The 19,850-nt window shown below is 47.1% G+C and overlaps 1 protein-coding gene across 4 annotated transcripts in view; it reads right to left on the bottom strand.

Annotated features, from left to right (window-relative positions):
• Positions 1 to 12,543, bottom strand: part of EGLN1 (egl-9 family hypoxia inducible factor 1) — a 35,240-nt gene extending 22,697 nt beyond the window's left edge. Inside the window, exon 1 of one of the 4 annotated variants that reach the window (XM_055811206.1) lies at positions 11,180 to 12,543. In XM_055811206.1, coding sequence (XP_055667181.1) covers positions 11,180 to 12,109 — 930 coding nt within the window. In that variant the 5' untranslated portion in view covers positions 12,110 to 12,543. The remainder of the gene's footprint in view (positions 1 to 11,179) is intronic. The other 3 variants (XM_055811205.1, XM_055811203.1, XM_055811204.1) reach the window with 3 other exon arrangements.
• Positions 12,544 to 19,850: the final 7,307 nt, after the last annotated feature.

Raw genomic sequence — 19,850 nt, 5'->3', positions numbered from 1 at the left:
CTATCCCTGATGTACTATGCCCTCTCACTATAGAAGACGTCCCAAAATCACATATAACCTTAAAATAATTTTGGAGAGGAAGTATGAGCCCCCACACAGATAAATAATTGTTTTGGATTAAAATCTGGCTTAAATCAGTCTTCTGAAGCGTACACATGCTTTAGATCAGCAGCTACCCTAGGACAGTACTGCGTAACGGACATACGCACATACAAACTGTAGAACAGGCAACACGGGAGACAACAGTGAAGAGGCAGCAGCACAGACGGTAGTGCAAGTGATCATGTGGATGACCAAAATGGATCCAAGCCAGGAATGTTTCAAACTGTACATTACTTACATGCATTACATATCTGACCACAATGTTCCTTTAAGAAGCAAATGACCGCTAGTAGGAGGACAGACTTCTGGTCACTTCACCCAGAGAAACAATTAGGAGGACTCAGACTACTGACTGTGCCTTTGCTAGAAAAAAAAACCTACTACTTTAACAGACTGCAAAAACTGGCTTGTTCTTTACCTCCGCCACTCCAAACTGCAGTATGTCTTTCTCCACAGGAGGGCTGAGGTGGGCAGGCACCTCTGGAGATCATCTGGTCCAGCCCCCTGCTCCAGCTGGGTCAGCCACAGCAGGTTGGGGGACCTGCAGCTGAGTTTCAAATATCTCCAAGGATGGAGACTCCACAACCACTCTGGCAACCTGCTCCTCCGTTTGATCACCCCCAAAATGAAAAAAGCACTTCTTATGTTTAAACGGAATTTCTTGCATTTCAGTGTGGCCACTGTCTCATCACTGGGCACCACTGAGAAGAGGCTGGCTCCCTCGTCTTTACTCCCCCTATCAAGTATCTGTAAGCACTGGTACAGTCCCCCCACACCTTCTCTTCTCCAACATAACAGCCCCAGCTCTCTCAGCCTCTCCCTGTACGACCTGAAAAAGCAAATCCACTGTTACAAAGAATTCTACTGATTGTCTGATGCTCTGTCACATACGGGCTACAGGAGACACAAATAAGGTTACGCCAAACAGAGGTACAATTAGCCAACGTTATTTCACTGGGCATCACATAATATGCCAGCTGAAACTGAGTCAGTTTAAGATGCCCTTATCAACCGCCCACAGTTTCCCTTCTCACAGCAGCGAGGCTGTGTGCCAGCTGCCTGAGCAACAATGCAGCAGTCGCTGGAACTGCAAGGGGCTGATGCCCCAGCCCAGCGCAGACCACATGCTACCAGAATACAGCCGAAGCTGTTGAGGGCGCTTGGCATCCATGGCGAGGGTGAACTGCTTTAACAAATGCTTGAACAGGACAAGAGAGCAGCAATGAGAAAGGTATCTTATTAACCAACAGTCAGGTTAGGCTGTTATTGTAACTTTTTGTTTCAATTTGACTAGGAACTTCAGGACTGTTCCAACTGTATAGCTGCAGCCCTCTGAACTACGCAAGCAGGAAGGTAACAGACCCTGGCACACCAGAAGGCCAGCAAGCCACTGCAAGAGTACACCCAGCAGAGAAACCTACAGCCCCGGCCACTTCACCAAGAATGTAAAGCTATCAATAGAACAAAGTGATGCGAATTGACAATCCAACCTCCTCCTGTAACCACGTTTAAAATATTTTGATATAAAGAGAGAAAAAACCCAACCCCAAACGAAGCAAATGCATATAAACCCCTCAACTCTTCAGCCAGTTTATGGCATTTTAAAACTTCTTACATTCATCTGACAACCAACGCAACAATTCCTCCACCCTGTTGGGACCAAAAGAGAGAACTGCTTCCTGAAATCCCTCACTGCGTTCACCTTTGTATCATTTTCAACATAATGCGTGTTTTTGCAGAAACAAGGCAAGGCAGTCTCCGGCTCTGCTCTCACAGCAGCACGCTGGGGCCACATAGCAGCACCTCCTCAGAGCTGTACAGCATTCCTACAGTCCAGAGCACCTTCATGGTCAAACTACGTGCTCTGAGCTGGTCTGACCCTAAATTAACATGTAAAATTAATCCTTGGGTATAAAATAGTCTTTTTCATTAGGCCCCGTTAATTACCCTTCAAGTACAGTCTTCATCTCTTCGTTAGAGCACTAAGCTCATAATATACACGTACCTGCCCTACCTTCGCACACAATGTCCATAGACATATGCAGGCACGCACATTTCCACCTGTTCTATTTAGAACATTATATTAAAAAAAAAAAACAAACCACAAACCAACAACAAAACTCTCAAGTAGTTTTAAGTTAAATACCAAAGAACAAGAAAGTCTTCAAGTGTAAGCAGCTGTTACGTGCATAAAAGCATTGCTCTATTTTTGACAGACACTGCCCTGGAACAGGGAGTGAATTCACTTTTGACTTGAAGTTTATGACTGCCACTTACCAGCTAATTCTGGCACAAGCCTGCCCTGAAAATATGCTTGATCAGCTATCGTTAACCAACAACCTTCAAAAACTGGAAGGAGTTTACAAGGATTTAATGAGCACCAAATGACTTTTTCAAAAGGCCACAAAGCCAGCATTAGTTCTCCTTTTGAAGGGTCTAAGTAGCAAGTCACAGATCTGAAAGACAAAAAGGGTATCAGAAATAATAACTACTCCATTCAGTAGTAGCTGCAAAGTCAAATAACTTTACTGTTCTGTTCACTGAAAATATTGCTTTCAAAATATTATATCCTTAGTGTAGTGTAAAAAACATGCCAATGAAGATCTTGATATATTATTGATAATTGATAATATTCTGAATCAGTTTATTTCCAAAAAACACTTGCACAGTCCTTGGATTGTCCGCAGTCACTCCCCTACTGTGAAGTAACAAAATATAGCAGCACAAGAGACAGGGAGCCCCACAAGCATCCCACTGAAGCATTAATTAACCAATCCACTCACAACAGTCCCAAACTGAATTCTGAAGCAAAAAACTGTGTTGCCTTTGTACAAGAGCTCTCCAAGGAGCCTAAAGAAAACCAATTTAGTTTCTGGATGGGCAAAAAATTTTTGCTCTAGACAGAGTATCCGTTTCCTTTTTATAAAATAAGCTTCCTTTCTGCTGCAGCAGAAAGCCTTCATTTCAGCTACTAAGCTAAATGTAGCTTACTAGCTACAAGTATACTGTGTGCATACGTACCTAACAGCACCCAGTACAAGACAACATGGTAACAACTAGAAAGACAGCATTTTGGAAAATTCCAGTAGCAACCCAGCCTGTTCAAGCCAAAAGGTGCCAGGTACTATCCAGGATGGTCTAAGCACCAAAACTGAATTACAAACATCATGAAAGCAGGTAAGTATCACAAAAGAGAATAATATGCTACCAGTTATTTGCAGCATTAACCTATTAAAAAATTAAACATCATCTAGAAAAAGGGAAAACACCTCTCAAACACCCAGTCAAGGTTACTGATATAACTAGCCCAGAGATTTGAGAACTGCTGTTCAGACAGTCCTATGACTTGGCAGGACATCACTTCCAAGGAATTTCAGTCCAAGAGGCCACTGGCAAGGGAAGGCAGCTCTTCCTCTCAAGCTGTACAGCTATGATGAGAAGCTGCCTGCTTGATTTTTGGGTGGTACTGAATTGAGCCCATTCTGCACAGGAGAGAGTGCCGAGCACATGAAGGCAGCAACACAATCAGAAAATCATTGATACACCTGACAGGAAAAAAACAAATTAATTACCCACAGTGCACTGAAATCACTGATGTGCACAAACCTCAAGGCTACAGGTTCCTAATCTCCAGAACAGCAACAACTCAAGAACTGCAGTTGCATAGTAAAAAACAGCTGGGAAAAACCAAGCAACGAATCAAACCAGAATTCCATAGAGCTATCCTAATGCACCAGGGAACAGAGAGGAAACAGGACAGGAAAAGTGAAATAGTACTGAAATTGCCCATTTCAGATGGAGCCCCTGAAGCAGAATGAGCGCTGGATGCGGCACAAGGGGATGTGGCAGAACAGGGACCTTCCTTACCAGCAGCAGCCAGCAACAAACAGCAAGCTGCACCACAGCACTCACTGCAGAGGATGCCAGACCAGCTCTGCCTTGAAAAGAGAAAGCAAGAATGTCCTTGGTGCCGATAAATCTCTAGAATAATGGACAGGGACAGCCAACATGCATAAGAAATCAAGTTGGGGGGGGAAGGAACCAAGAAATAACCAGTTTTCATTCAGAGAAAATGTGGTTTTCCCTGTGCATGCTACATGGGATCACATGGTAGGCAGACCAGCAAAGCTTCTGTATAAAACTGTCACGGGGAAGAACCCTGAAGGACAGAAGAATGCCATTTCTGATGGCAAGAACCGGTCTCACGCTGAACACGGAAGAACAAAGAAAAGAAAGGTTAAGGAAAAAAAAAAAAAAACCCAACACCATAGCTAGTAAAGATTTCTTAAACGGTGTTCAAATTTTCATGAGCAAAATTTTGGGATAATCAGTCCCTAAGTGTTAAACTAAGGCTGTAGTTTGGCAAAAACTTTAAGTTGGCATAAATTTGCATTGCTGCTGAAAGAAAGTCTCACCATCTGCCAGTCCCTTGTGCCAGCACAAACATCCGAACACTGAACCAGGAGCACTTCTTTTGCCAGTTTATTTTTCAGATGGATCAGTTCCCCAAACCAGTTCACAAGATGGCCATGTAAATACAACCACTGGCAAAGAAGAGCGACTACTTCTCCAGCAGCGCCGGAGCACTACAAGACACAGATACAGAAGATACAGGGCTACGGAGAAATTTCTAGCAGTCACAAGTGGTGCTCTGCACCCTCACACACGCTATATTCATACCACACTTCAAAGTTAAGAGTTACCACACAGACGCCCCTCAGAAACCAGTAGGGGAATCTGCCAGAATCTCAGCAACGTTCACATTTTCATTTTCACTGGCCATAAACGAGTATCTTTTCTGGATGTTGTGCTTCTCGATCAAAAGATCATTTGCACTGGAGACAACAGACAGTCTTTTGATCTTCTGTTCCATTTGGGACCCAAAATGCCTGTATATAAGGAACTGGAACAGCTTGCCAGAGAAGTTGCGGATTCCCCATCCCTGGAAGTGCTCAAGGCCAGGCTGGACGGGGCTCTGAGCAACCTGGTCTAGCGGAAGGTGCCCCTGCCCCATGGCAGGGTGGATGGAATGAGGTGACCTTTAAGGTCCCTTCCAACCCAAACCACTCTGTGGTAACAAATGAAACTGTGCTCATTACACATCAGGGCTCTACCCCCAACAGGGATGTAAGAACTGTGGGCTGCTGAGTATCCATGAACCACCATACAATCCTTCAATGACCAGCACGCTCGTCTAGAAGAAAACACCGTCATCAACAGAAACATCACTGTAAGGAAAATAACTGACAAGGATGAGCATTGGTCATATTCTGTATCAAGGTCAAGCAACTCAAATCCTTATTGGGAGACTGAGCCACACTTTCCCACGACTCAGTGACAACTTCAACCCTATACCATCATCCATTAGGAACCGATCAGATCGGTAAGTTTTTCTACCAAGAAAGAAATTCAAGGCATGATAGTGAAACAAATCCCCAGAATGATACAGAAGGTTCTCTGTAACTGGGCATGCCACAAGCAATTTGACATGCTTTACAGACATTTTACCCCACTTCACAAACATTCCTCAGCTCAGATCACCAGCTACACCTCTGGAGTCCTCTGATCAGTGGGAGACTCACACCAGCGGCAGCAGAGTCCCTCACTCGCCCCTGTGCTCACTGTCCTAACAGCATTTTGTCACCATCATCACTTCCCACACTACCTGCTTGGTTGCTGAGTCCTTATTCTCTCTCTCTTATTTTCATCTGTCTTCTTATGGCCACACACGCTCATGGTTATATTTTGCAGAGTAAGATACAGTGGAAAGAACATTCAGAAAACTTCCTCGGGTCTCCTGTATGCTATTTTTAAACAGCATCTGCAAAACTCAAGACTTTAACCTATCCTCCTCCCATATTCCCTTCTCAGTGCTACACAGCTGCCAACAGCTTCAGCTGTATCAGCTGATTACTGCTTCTTGGTGCCATTTCTCTTCCCTTGGAAAGATTAATCTGATGTGTTTGCAGGAAAACCGCAACATAAATAAATGGCCAGAGCAGAGAGCCTTTTCTTTCCAGCTTATAGAAAAGCTAACAGCAGGGTATCCACTCACTCTTCGAAGATTATTCTCTAAAGCAGCTTTACTAACTTTGAAAGAAGCTAATATAATAGGGTACACCTGGACTAGTTTGAATCCGGAGACCTCTAGGTCTTCAGAGAACTCGAGGATGCTCTAGTACGCAGCATCATATTGAAAACTGATGAGCATCCAGGGAATTATAAGCAGCGGTTAAAGTACTCACAACCAGGCCAGTTTATTTTGAGATGGGAGGCTGGGAGAAAGTAAGAGATGCGCAATTATGCAATTCAACAATTCCAAGAAAAGCAGTAAAACAGGCTTGCACAATGTGCAGCTAATCAATCATATTTTTAATCCACTGGTGGCTGAGAAGCAGTGGGCGCCAGTGGCCTACTGGAAGAGACAGGAGAGCATTAAAATGCATCAATTTGAACTGTAGGTCTTTTCTAGCTATCACAAGAAGTGGGAATGAAGCAAAAAAAGGGATTTAACAATGACTGTCAAACTGTCTATTCAGTTTCCTACCAATAAAAGGCACAGGGTAGGCTTAGAAGCTGGGTGGAGCTGGGTGTGATGGAAGCAGAAGGAATAGCTGACAGATCAGATGTCTGTTTATACAGTGATTATTAGGAACCCAGTCCACAACAGGGATGTCCCAATGTTTTTGCAATACCAGTAAAGGAAGCAAACTTCAGATTTATATGAATCAGATTTAGATGATCAGCGGAGTCCAGAACTGGGGAAAGAGAAACCTAGCAAAAAAATCATAAAACTGCCCCCTCCCTTAACCCCTTCTCAGCCTCCATGAAGGAGATAAGAAAAAACCTCACCTAGGTGAGATTCAGGATGATTTAATTCCCTGGCTTTGATGAGCAGGTTTATACCTCCACTGGCTATCTAAAACAGGACAGCCAGGGAACAGAAACACATGCATGTACAAGTATGGTAACTGATAAGAGAAAAGGGGGGTGGGGAGCGTTAACATTTTTGAGAAGAGATGGAAGAAGACATATCTAGAAAATAAAAGGAAGGAGAAAAGACACTGCAGCTCATGTATGCAAGTATGTGCCACCATCACCCAGAGAAAAGAAGGAAGCAGGGTCTGGAAAGAAAGAGACTAAAAGAACAAAAACAAGGAATGCAGTAAATCAGGACTTCTGAGATGAGCAAATAGTTAGCCATTCTCTTACACCTGCTGGTGTACTGACCACACACCTCAGAAGAGGTCGGCTAGTTTATACCTACTGCTATACAGATACCTTTCAGGCTGGAGAGTAATCTGCTAATGGTCAGACCTAAGCAGAACCACATCAGTTTAAGCAGATGAGTTCTAGGTAGCCTGGTTAGTCTAGAGAAAACCCCTAACAGAGACTTTCAAATGTAAAACCTCAGGTTTCTCACACAACATTTTACCTTATTTCATTTCCTCTACCTTAAGACACCGGAGAATGTAAATCAGTTTAAACCAGATTCCATTAAAACAATGTAGCTTTTTCCGTGGTCCATAGTTTTACAGGCTAAGAGATGCAGGGTTTACATCTCAAGACCCATTTCTTTTCCCGTTTTCATGCACTGCTTCTAGACACTTCGTAGTGATGGCAAGTTCAATGCCAACACCACCAACAGGTATACAAGTTCAGCCTTAACTAAATTTGAAGTGATAATCTACGTATCATCTCTTCCATTTTATCTATGGCTTTTTTTCCCCAACACCAAAAACAATTAGCCTTGATCAACAGCATCATTAAAAACTTTGATCAATAATTCATTTATTTCTGTAGAAGTACCCAGCTGCTAGTTAAATCACACAGAATAAAATGCTAAGACTCTATACGTGTATTCAGTTATTTTTAAGATCCAGTAATGGAGGGTGGGAATTTCAGCACACTGTGAAGCGGATTTATTTATGATTCATCCCCTCTAATAGGATATGCTTGTTTACAGAGCTTGAAGTAGATCTGGTAAAGGTTAAAGATTCAAGAAAAGCTCCTGTGACTCCTGTGACATAATGCCAGCCCTTGCACAACATTCAAAAATAAAGTCAGTTTTCTAACAAGACGCTGCAGTGAACCCAACAACAGTATTTTAAATGACTGGCTGCAAGTGGTTTGGATTTTTTGCTTGGGTTTCATTTAAAAAGTCTAATAAAAAAAAATAATTTGAAGTTAGGCTTAAAACAAACAAAACACCACACCTTTAGAACTGTTAATACAAAACCACCTTCTTTTCAAATCTACAACACTGCACATCTGATTTTGAGGAAACAAACTCTTAAAACTTCACCACCTCAGCTCTCCTCAGCACAGCTACATCCCTGACATCTATGAGCACAGCCCAATTCTAGCATGTCCCCTGTTGCAGAAGTGCTGTACCAGACTGCAATCATTTAATACCGTACCAACCCATCACCTCGTGCAGCTAGTACTGGTAGCTTTTTAGAAAGGGCAGGGGGATTCCCAAGGCCTGGAATTCTTTTGCAGGTTCAGATGCTGGGGAATTAAAGTCTCACCAGTGACGCTGCAAATTGGTTTATTTAGCACCTTCAGTAAAATGGTACACTGTGTTCTCCGCACATCAACTACACAAACCACAGTATTGCAACATAAACATGCATAGTCAGGAGTATTAAAGTTATTCAGTAAGAGCTCAGTCGGTCACATGTGCTACCATTTTGCCCATTTTGGTCCTATTACTTGAAATGAAACAAATAAGAATAAATATTACATGTAGATCGTTCATTTTCAAAAGTCTTTGCTGTGAAAGCAAACCCAACATACCCATCAAGATTTGAAAGTACACTGTATTTGACTAAAAGAACTAAGCAGTGGTCACCCTCAAAGTGCACTAACAGAAAAGCTCCAGGACAGCCTGTTATAGCTATTACAATGTCTGCACTGCACACCCCTCTATACTGCCAAGAATTAAAGTATGCCGGGACTCCGGCAGCAACACAATCAAAATCAGAAAATCAGAAGTCAGAAAAAGCAAGGGCAAGATGTACCGAAAAAAAATCCCTTCAGACAACCAAGAGGTGTCTGTGTGTTTATTTTACATCTTCCTTTCCCCCCCCCTAAACAGCCAGGAGCCCTGAAGGGATGTACTTAAGTTTCCACTGCCGGACTGCTCTCTCTCCCCAACACCTCCCCTCCCAGCCCTTCGATTCAACTTACTGTGGCATTAATGGCAAAGGTGCAGTTCTCTATAGGTGCAAAAGAGAAAAGGTGAAAGTCACATCACTCCTATCGCTGCTGACTTTACAAATAAGCATGCCCAAACACTGATAAATCCCATGTTTCAACAGATCAAACTCTTCCACTGACTTGTTCATCTCTTCTCACCAACTGCTTCTGTTTATTCAACTCAGGGGTGAATCTGTGAGAGTGACTGTCAGCTCCATTCTGCTCCTGCGGAAACTTCAGGGAACTGAGCTTCCCTGTATCTCTACTAGCACGGACTTTTGTGGGGAGATAAAAGCAAGGGAAGGTGAGAAGACAGAAAGTAATGCATTTCTGTACCACCAAGGAGTAAAGCACTGCACTTTTACTGACCTGATCCCTGCACCTGCCCTGATGCCCTAAATACTGAGAAATTTCAGCAGTGGCTGAAAAACGAGTGGGGCTAAACAAACCATTGCTTTGCTGTTGCTCCACAAAAGAGCAAAACATGAAGAGAGATAAGATTTTTCTCTCTCTTTCACAGTTAGCAAATGTATCGGTTACTACTTAGAAATGTAAGATAAGAGTAGTAACATGCGTGATTTGGGATTACAATTCCAAAAGTCCTTTCTAAAGCCCTGGTAAGTATTATTTACAGAAGCATACCGCTGCACATAAAACCAGAAGCTGTATTCCTCTTCGCTGCATAAAACTGAAGCCCAGCAAAGCCACTGATACATTTAGAGTGTAAGTTCGAAGCACTTGGAGCCTTGAAGAGATTTAGGACTGTCTGAAACATAAATTGGCTTAGAAAGTCCAAGCTAACAGGGATCTAGGGGGAACCTAGACCACATCCCCGTTACAAAGACTTTAGCGCAGTACTGGTTCAACTACAGGTATGTAAAGATCACATTTGCAAAAAACTGATTCCCACCCACTTTTCCTTATCACGGGAGTTTCCCGTGCCCCAAACAAATCCAAGGCTGTTTTTTGCCCTCCAGTTTCTCCCCTCCTCCCTCCCGCAGCTTCCCACCAGCTGAGAGCTGCAGCTGCAGCAACAACAGCCCGTCTGTGACCGTGCAACCGTCCCGGCGCGATGGATGCTACCAGCTCACTGGCTTCCTTATGTTTTAATAGAGGTAGCAAACTGTGAAGAGTGTTACCCCCCCCCCCTTTTTCTTTTTTAACTGGAAGAATACTGATGAATATTCATTACTAGTCCTTTATCAAGGGGGAGGATATTATTTAAAGAACTGGAAGAGAACTTCAAACTAGGCAAAGACACCAGGGAATTTTGCCTCGGTTCTCTGGACTCAAAGAGTGTGATTTTTGCAGAAAAGAGACAGGACGGTAGTAAACCCCCCGGTGCCTCCCCGCAGCAGCGCTGCCCGCCGCGGCACTGCCCACGCCGCTCCCACTCAAGCCCCGCACCCGGCAGGCGTCCCCGGAGCCGGCACCCAGCAACCCCGGACCCACTCGTGCGGGGCTGCCGCTGCCCCGAGGCCGCCTTGCAGCCGGTGCCCAGCACACGGTACCCCCCGCTTTCTGGTGACAACAAGTACACCGCTTTCATTATTTTATTTTTTTTTTTGGCGGAACGTGCGTTCCAGTATTCACCGCCTAGCGCTTGAGCTTCCAGGTCAAGTGTTTTAACGAAACGCCGGGATATAAATGAGGTGGCTCCCCCTCCCCAGCAAACAAACCCTGTCACACCGCCGAGGTGGGGAGCGACCCCCGGATGCTGAGCGCGGCCGGCCCCGGGCCACACGCCCAGGCACACGCAGGGACGTGCGCACCCGCACGCACACCCGCAGGCAGCGCGCACGGCCCCGCCGCCCCGCTCCCCCCCACCCCCCCGGCGGCAGCGGGGGGCACCGGGGGTCCCGGCTCTCGCACTCACTTTCGTCCTGCCGTTGATTTTGTAGTTGCCCAGCTTGCCGTTGCAGTGTCGGATGAGATCGTCCATGCTGTTCATGAGGAGCCGGATGGTCTGGCAGCCCGGCTCCTTGCCCTCCACCCAGGTGATCTTGTCGCCGCGGATGTCCTTGGACGAGTCGCTCTTCTGGCTGACGAGCTGCCCGTCGGTGAAGCGGCCGGTGTGGTGGAGGGCCCGCACCTCCTGGGCCACCAGCCCGCCCAGCTCCTTGCCGAGGAAGTCGTCCACCACGCAGATGCCGTGCTTGTTCATGCAGGGCACGATGTACTCCAGCGCCAGCCGCTGCGGCACCAGCGACTTGGTCTGCCCGTTGGGGCGCAGCGCGGCCCCGCCGGGCCCCGCCTGCACGCCGCCAGGGGACAGGTTCGACTTGTCCCGGTACAGCAGCACCGCCTCCCCGGACGGCGACGGGGACTGGGCCGCGGCCGGGGCCTCCGCCTCAGCACCGGCGGCCGCGGCGGCGATGTAGTTGTTGGTCAGAGGGGCGGCCTCGGCGGAGGCCTCCGGGGACGGCGGCGCTGCGCCCTTCCCCGCCGCAGCCCACCCCGCCGCCCGGCTGCCCCCTCCGGCCGCGGCCCCGGCGCTGTGGGCGCGGGTCGGCGTGGGGTGCCCGCCGCGGGGCTCGGCAGCGCCCCCTGCCGCGACCGTCGCCGCCGCCGCCGTCGCGCCGCCGCCGCGGCAGATGAGCTTGTGCTTCTTCCAGTCCTGGCGCTGGTGCTCCTTGCTGCAGTAGAAGGAGCTGCGGCAGCGCCCGCACCGCAGCAGGTTCTCCATCTTCCCGCACAGCTCGCAGTACTGCCGGTCCCGCTCGCTGCTGCAGCCGCTGCTGCCGCTCCCGCCGCCGCTGCTCTCGCCGCCGCCCTGGCCGGCCCCGCCGCCGCTGTCATTCGCCATGGCGCTGGTGGTGCCGCCGCAGCCCCGCTCCGCCGCCGAAGGGTTATGTAAGGAGGCGGGCGGGAGCGGCGCTAACGCGGGCCCCCGCCCGGCCGCGCGGGGAGGGAGCGCTCACTGCATCATGGCCGCCCGGCTCCGCCGCGGCCCCCGCCGCCCTCCGCCTCCGCCGGCCCGCGGCCTCCTTCGTGGCAGCCGGGCGCGGAGCTGCCGCGGGGGCCCGCGCCTCCCTCCCTGCGCCGCTAACGCCGCTAGCACCGCCTCATCGCCGCCCCGCCGGCGGCGGCGCGGCCGAGGGGCAGAGCGGCGGCGGGGGCAGCCGGCTGGCGCGGAGCGGGGAGGGGGGGGGCGCTGCCTTCCGCTCCCCGCCGGCCTCTGCCCAGTGCGCGGGCCGGCGCGGCCGCCGCCTCTCCCCGCCGCGCCTCCGCCGCTGTGTCGGGGCGAGGAGGAGGCGCCACTCTCGCGGCTCGCTCTGCACGTACGCCACTTCCAGCCCGCCAGCGCCGCCGGCGCGTCAGGCGGGCGGGGCCGCGCCGGCAGGCGGGCGGGGCCGGACCGGGGCAGGCCGGGCCGAGGAGCCGAACGGCCCCGCCGCGGCTGCAGGGCCGGGCCCCGGCGCTGGGAGTAGCGATGGGCCTCGGCCGGGGCGCCCCCGCGGCGGCGGGAGGGCGGGCGGGAGCGGCCCGCCGGGGAGCGCGGAGCCGCGCTGCCAGGGGCGGCGGGCACGCACAGACGGTGCTGGCGGCGCTGCCCGCGACACCCCGGGCGGACGGTGGGCCGCTGCTCCGCGGGCGGCCTTGCGCTGTCGCCAGCGGCGAGCGGCCGCCGCGGGGGGGGCGGCGGCGGCGGCACCGAGGGGCCCGGCCCGGCATAGGAGCCGGGCGCTGTGGCCATGAGTGACGGGGAGGGTGGCGGCAGCGCCCTGCCGCAGTGGAGGGCCGGGTGTCGTCGCTCTCGTAGGCCCCTGAATACCCCAGCCGGGTGGCTGGCGGGGCGGGGTGTGCGCTGGCTCCCTCTTAAATAACCTGTGGCTTGTGTGCCACCGAAGTCGCCGGTAAAAAAGGCCGGAGTCCGGCGGGTTAGAAGGGCAAAAAGCAGGAAGAAGGAGCAAGTGATGTGGCCGGCAAACGAGGCCTGGAGCCGGGGCCAGTGCTGTGATCAACATGGCACGCAGCCCCTGACAGGAAAAAGGAAGCGGGTATGGCAGAGCAGCGCCGGTGCAGGGACAAAGGTCCACACACAGTCACGTCGGCTGTCAGAAGCCGCAAGAGGACCTGGACTCCTCCGAGGTGATGTGTAAGCTCCAGTCGGTCCGGCTTAACCGTGGCTTCGCTTGCTTGTGGGAGACGCTAGGACAGTGGAGTGTATTCCGCAGGTTCCTGCGATACAGCCCAACATGGAGGCTGGAGCCTCAGAGCCTCGTGGTACGCTGGAGCAAGGCCTCCTCCCAGGCCGGGGGTCTCCTGCACACCCGCTCCCAGAGCCATTTGGTGAACTGCCAGCATGTGTTTGCTCCGAGAGCAGGGCAGGTGAGAGGTAGCGCCTGCAGTTGCTGTGCGCTGCCCGTAAGTTAAGCAAATCCATTCTGAAGTGTCCAAGAATCCAAGAAGTGTCAAATACATGAGCCAATATACAGATCTGGAGGTAGGAAGGTGAAGTGAATCCTCTTGGTTGGTAACCCATAGGCTGCCGCAGGCTTTCACGTGATTTTGGATAAACCATTTTCTCTTTGCCACTGTGGGAGGGCAATAGTAGTGCTTTTGCTCCTCGCAGGCTGTTGGTGAGGCTTAAGACTGTGATATACTTGTATTATAGTGAGATGGCTTTATATACACAATTGAAATGGTTTAGTTCTTGCCATGTCTCCACATAGAACTGGATTTAAAATTAACCGACATAGCAGTAGGACTTGGAGGAATGTTAGGCACTGTGTGTACTATGTGAAGGGTGTTAAAAGGAGAAACAAAGTGTGCCAAGGATACAAACGCCTGTGGTGCATCTACAGAAGATGAGAAGGAGAAACAGGATGAATTTTTAGAAGGGCAAAAGGAGTAGCGAGAGGACAAGCTCATGAAAGCCCAAAGGATGAGATTTCAAGGTGAATGTGATCAGCAAGCTCCATGGTGAATTTAAAAAAAAATAGAAATGAACCAAATGAACTGGAAAAGCTGGGAACTAAAAACAGATGGGGTTGCAGGTTAGTAATTTCTTTGTTCATTGCTCTTACAGGGAGGAAAATACAGTGGTAGAGGCAGAAGGAAGTGGGTTAAAAATAGGTTTTAAATCCAGAGCATAAAGTGTACAGATTTTTAATCTAGGTTTAATGACAGTTTTACTACTTTACCTACAGGTATATGAGGTATGTCAGCAACACTAGGCTAGGTATTCCTCTAGCTTGCTTTAAACTGAAATTAATGCAACTGAATTTGTTGGACTCGCAGCATTGTTAAACCAGGCTAAATGAGAAGAGAGTCGAGGCTGTTATTTCCAAAAACTTTGGAAATGCAAACAATGATATTCTGCTAGAAAGAAACTGAAGAGTTAAGGCCTTTTGCATTTGTTGCATACTCCTTCAGCAAACAGCAGAGATGAAAGTCACAGGTTTGAAACTCAGTAGTCCAGTTATGAAACAAATAAGAAAAGGACCAAGGTACAAATACAGTGCCTGGCTAAAACCTAATGATAATTATCAATTCATGGGCTAATTTGTCTTCAAAAGTCATTTGTTCTTTCCCTCTCCTTACCACATGTCTTTTGGGATGCAATTACAGGTCTTGGTCTTAGTTTTTACATTTGCTAATGTGCTGAGCTACTTCAGGTTGTGTTGACATACTGTTCCCCTGCATGGTCAACAGAAATACAGAGTTCAACAAAATTTATCTTCGGATGTATGGAGCATTTGCCATATTTTATGATTACAGTGCTTCACAGCAGCACAAAACAATTTAATGATGGCTGTTGTCCAGTGACAAAGCTGCAGAAAAGAGTGGTGGTGGTGGTAAGGAAACTCTGGAAGACAATGAGTATTTATATTACAATGGTGTCTACAACATGCTAGAAATGTTTTCCAAGTATATAAAGACTCTATTCATTTCCAAAAGGCTTGTTCCTTAAAAGACAGCACAAGGACAAAGCACGATAAAAAGCAACGTAGGGTATACAAAGCAAAAGGACCAACACGGTGGTTGCTAAAACTGAAGGGGGATGGGACTTCCTCCTCTTATTTTTCTGCTGGTTACTCTTCATTTGCTCCCTAATGTGGCGTACCCAAGATGGCTAATTTCTTGTCTGTGTCAGTGAACATCGGACAAGAACTTGGCTGGTGACTAGGTAATGATGACATATACTGCTTTGCAGAGAATGCAGATGAAAAGTCTTTAAAGTGATACCAGTCACGATGAGGGTAAACTTAATGCAAGGTCATAGTTTTTTGTCACCACTGAGATAAGGATTTGATACGTTTATTAGAAATGAAAAAAAAAAAGGGGGGGGAGGGAGTTGGCCAATGAATAACTTTTATGTTTTCATTAAGTAGTAATAATAGCAGCATTTATAATATGCTTTATGTATCTTGAGTACTACAGTGGTAAGGTTGTATGAGCAACCAAAAAAGAATCTTTGAAGCCCAGGGAGAGGGGGGAATGCAGCATAACAAGAGTAGAGAAGTTTCATTCACAGAACAAAATCAGCTTAAAAATGAAGTTTAAATAAAAAGTAATCTCATCTTCAGATAGTTTTGCTGTGAACAGGAAAAAGTCCCTGGGACTCCAGGCTAAGTTTTTCGCTGCTGCCAGAAGGCCACTTGGAAGCTACACATGCTCCTTACGGTGGTGGTAGTGTAAGGCATCAATCAGGCAGATACGTGTCCATGACAGTGTCATGATTAAAATTTAGAACTTGGGGGCTTGTAGCATTTGCTTTTTCCTCCGACCACTCCACCATGTTCTTCAGCCTGACTGCTCTTATTCCACTTAAACCATTATTCACTGATCTCTACAGCAGCATTTTTCAGGCTTGCTTTTCATACTAGCAAGTGAACTGTAACAGGTTTGCAGCTTTTCCAAATAAAACTAGAGAACTGTTTGTCTGAGTTGGATCCTCTGTTAAACTCACTTCCTTTCTAATCGGGACAAACTGTACAAACTCTATATCCACAAGGCTATGCAAGTGCTCCTCTATTGAATACGTGCTCTTTTCCTGAGGTACTCAAAGGGTTAGTGTGGTTTATTCAACTCCCAAATACCTCCCCTGCTCCCTGTTTCTGCAAAGTGAGGAAAGGATCGCTCACTAGAGGTGATCAGGAAGGTGTAGGGTTATTGACTAGCTGTGCTAGTCCCAGCCATTACGGAGGAGCACTTTCAAGGTCCAGGCATGGGCACTCTGATGTGCCAAGAGCTTGGTATGCTCCTGTCACAGTATGAAGTGGCACACAGCTTTTGGGACAATGGCTCAGAAAATCAGGCTCAGAGCCCTGAAAATAATCGGCAGTTACCCTGGACCAGCTCCCATCCCGTTTAGTGCCTGTTGATGACATTGTAGTTTCCCTAAAAGGTTTTGCTGAAATTCAAGTAACAGAATAATGTAGTTGTTTATCACTGAATATCATAATGGTGTAATGTTTAAAGGAAAAGCCTTTCATTATAATCTGGGATTATAAGGGTTGGGCTAAATTATAAGGAGAAGTATTCTCAATTACTTTGTAAAAACTTGTGTTTAATATTGTGGGATACCTCCAGGCTCTTCAACTAAAATTGTTTTTGCAGTCCCTGAATCTGTCTGAAATTATATGCGTTTGCTTCTGTGGGAATATTGCCTATTTTTATTACACCAAAAATATGGTTAGTGTAGATCTAGAGAGATTTATGTGTGTTTTAATATTTGACTAGTTTAATAATTGTAGTCATATTTAAAGAAAAATTAATTATGCTAGTGAAGTACAAGAGTGTGTTTTTTTTTTTTTTTTAAACTGAAAATGCTGCTACTAGATGTCTGTATCTGTAAAGCTAAATGCAGTGGAGCTTAGAAAATGCGCAATACTCACTCCAGTTTTGTCCTCATTTCAAACTTTGTACCATGGAAAGTTCAAAAGCTTTTTCCACATTGTTTGTGAGGTTTCTCCAGAGGGAGTATTTCAGGCTTTGGTTAGAAAAGAATTCCCCGTCTTGCTAAAGATTGACAATTATGTACATTTTTAGCCTGTAACTTAAGCAAGCCAGCAGGCCCTCAGGGTGCCTAAAGTGCAGTTATGAACAGAAAGTTACTTTTAAAGTACATTTTTTAAACACTATGTGAAATCCACTCACTGATACAGCGATAAGCAGTTTTGGAGGGGAACCCCCCCCCCAAGATTCTTGTTTTATCTGTATGTAGGTCAAATATATCTGAACTGCTCCAGAAGCTTTTCTTTATTTTGGTGCAGATGAGTCTTCCAGCATGAGAACAAGGAGACTCCAATGTAAAGACAGGGACCCCAACATAAAGAAAGTGTCTCCAGTGCTTCGTAGGGCCACAATCATAACATGACCTTTTCACTTTGCATCTGGTATGTGCTTCCTGCCCCTGTGTCATCATGATTCAGCATCATGACATGCTGAAAGACCATCAAGGTGGAAACAATGCCGAGCAGTGTTACGATGATGTGGCCTGCCATGATTATTTTGTGTGTACCTGATCTACTGCACATCGTATTTTCTCTTTCCTCGTCTTCCAGCTGCCAGGCACGTAGTTCTCTTTTCTGCCAGTGCCTGGCCTTGTATTTGGAAAAAACAGGGATGCCCTGGGGTATGGGCAAGAAGGACAGGTCACTCTGTGCCCCTTGGTTTGAGAAGCTTGAGAGCACCTCAGCCCATGCATTACAATATATCCTGCTATTTAATGAATTACAGTGTCAGCTTTTTTTTTTTTTTTCCCTGATTCCCTAGAAACTATTACCCAGAGATCAAGAGTGGAACTCGGGAACTGTTCCTGAAGCCATAAAGATGTATTTGTTAAAAGACTGGACATTTGGACATCTTATCTTTGGGTAAAGATGCAGTTTCTTTTCCCTTTCTCCAGCTGGCTAGCACAATTCCTGGTATCTCTTAAGTTCTTTTTCTTATTCAGGCAGTTGAACCAGTAGGAGAGATTCTAAGAAAACAGTGAGCTTAAAACATTTGCTGCTACAAAAGGAGAAACCTGTCTCAGTAATTTAAGAGAGGAAGGAAAAGGTAATAGTGAGGGAGGTTTTGAGCTGATAAGAGTCACTAGGTGTTATTCCTCAATAAGATTTAGGCGTTTGATTTTTTTTTTATTTTTTTTTAATGAGGCAATTTCTGGAGAAGAATGGGGGCAGGCTTCATTTTTGTTTGCTTTCCAAGTAGAACAATAGTGTCCTCCCCCTTTTCTTGAACAATGGGGATACAATATTAGAGCTCATGTTTTGTTAAACTATCAAGATATCACATCTGTCCTGAAGAGCACACCTTTGCCAGGGCTGCCTACAGACACGCACACAAGCATTGTGAGCCTGAGCCCTGAAGAGCCGTTGCAATCTGGATGGACTCAGTACAACTCAGCACCATGTTCTCCTGCACTGCTCGTTCCCCCTTCTGCTAGGATGGTGCCTGTCCCCACACACCGCTCCGATGCGTATTGGGATGCAATGTCCTGCTGCTCTCCTGCCATTGTCCTACTCAGCGTCTCGGTCTCCCGCATCCCAATGGCTTTGTGATGTCTTTTTGTGCATTTCCGTCCTTCCCAAAGACCCAGGCTTTTACGCCATGCCCTTCTGTTTGCCTTCAGTGCTTCTCTTGTGCCCTTCTGCAGAGCTTTCTTTGGCTGCAGTCCATTTAAGTCATGGTGTTGACTTGCTGCCCACCAAAAGAGGTGGTTCTGCTTCCTCCAGCAGCATGCTTCTCAGCACCACGCTTGTCAAGCCCTTTGGTGAGTCAGTTCAAGAGAATAGTTTTCTGTTGGATTAACAAGTTGGATCTGCTTACCCAGTGGTTTGATGTGGTGCAAGAGAGGGTGTGGACCAGCAGAGCCAGGAGTCAGGGAGCGAAAAGCAGGACCACCCAAGTCAGAACGGTAAACTAACTCAGTCATGTCATGTAACTTTACCCTTTTTTACTCCATATTATATAACTTGACCCATTTCTACGTTCTCCCGAATGGAGAGAGACACCTTTCCTTTTGAAACTGTTGAGAGAATCAGCAAATCCAAAGTGCAGGATATTCTATACCAAGACGGTAACGGCTAGCATCAGCTGATGCTAGAGGATTCAGGGAGAGGCGTTTCAGGCTATTGATTCTGTGAACAGCATGCCAGGGACTCACATTTTGTAAGCTGGTTTTTGTGTTGGGGTTTTTGTTGGCGTTTTTATTTTTCAGGTTTTAGTAGTTGAAGGGTTCTGTCTGTTCATTAAAATAGTTCCTGAGATTTTAGAACTGAACAAATGCGGTATTAAAGACTGTGATATTGGTGCACACTCATGATTGTGTCCTGTGTCTTCCTGTTTCCTATGCCAACAAGCACAACCCTCTGTGCAAATACTTTCAGTCTAATACCAGAGTGAGATATTTCAGCATGTTTTAAAGCACTTCCCAAGCAACTTATACCAAGGGCAGATATTTACTAAACCAGGAATGCTAGTAGTGGATATATAGTAATTTAAATTCCTGTATTAGTATGAGAAAAATTTTGTCGTCTCCCTGCATGATCTTAATTGACACTATTCATTTTGTCTCTTTCCGTGGACGTTCAGAT

Source organism: Falco peregrinus, chromosome 7 (assembly GCF_023634155.1).
Source record: "Falco peregrinus isolate bFalPer1 chromosome 7, bFalPer1.pri, whole genome shotgun sequence".
Lineage (NCBI taxonomy): Eukaryota > Metazoa > Chordata > Aves > Falconiformes > Falconidae > Falco > Falco peregrinus.
Note: the sequence above shows the minus strand (reverse complement) of the source record. Positions and strands in the feature narration are given on the sequence as shown.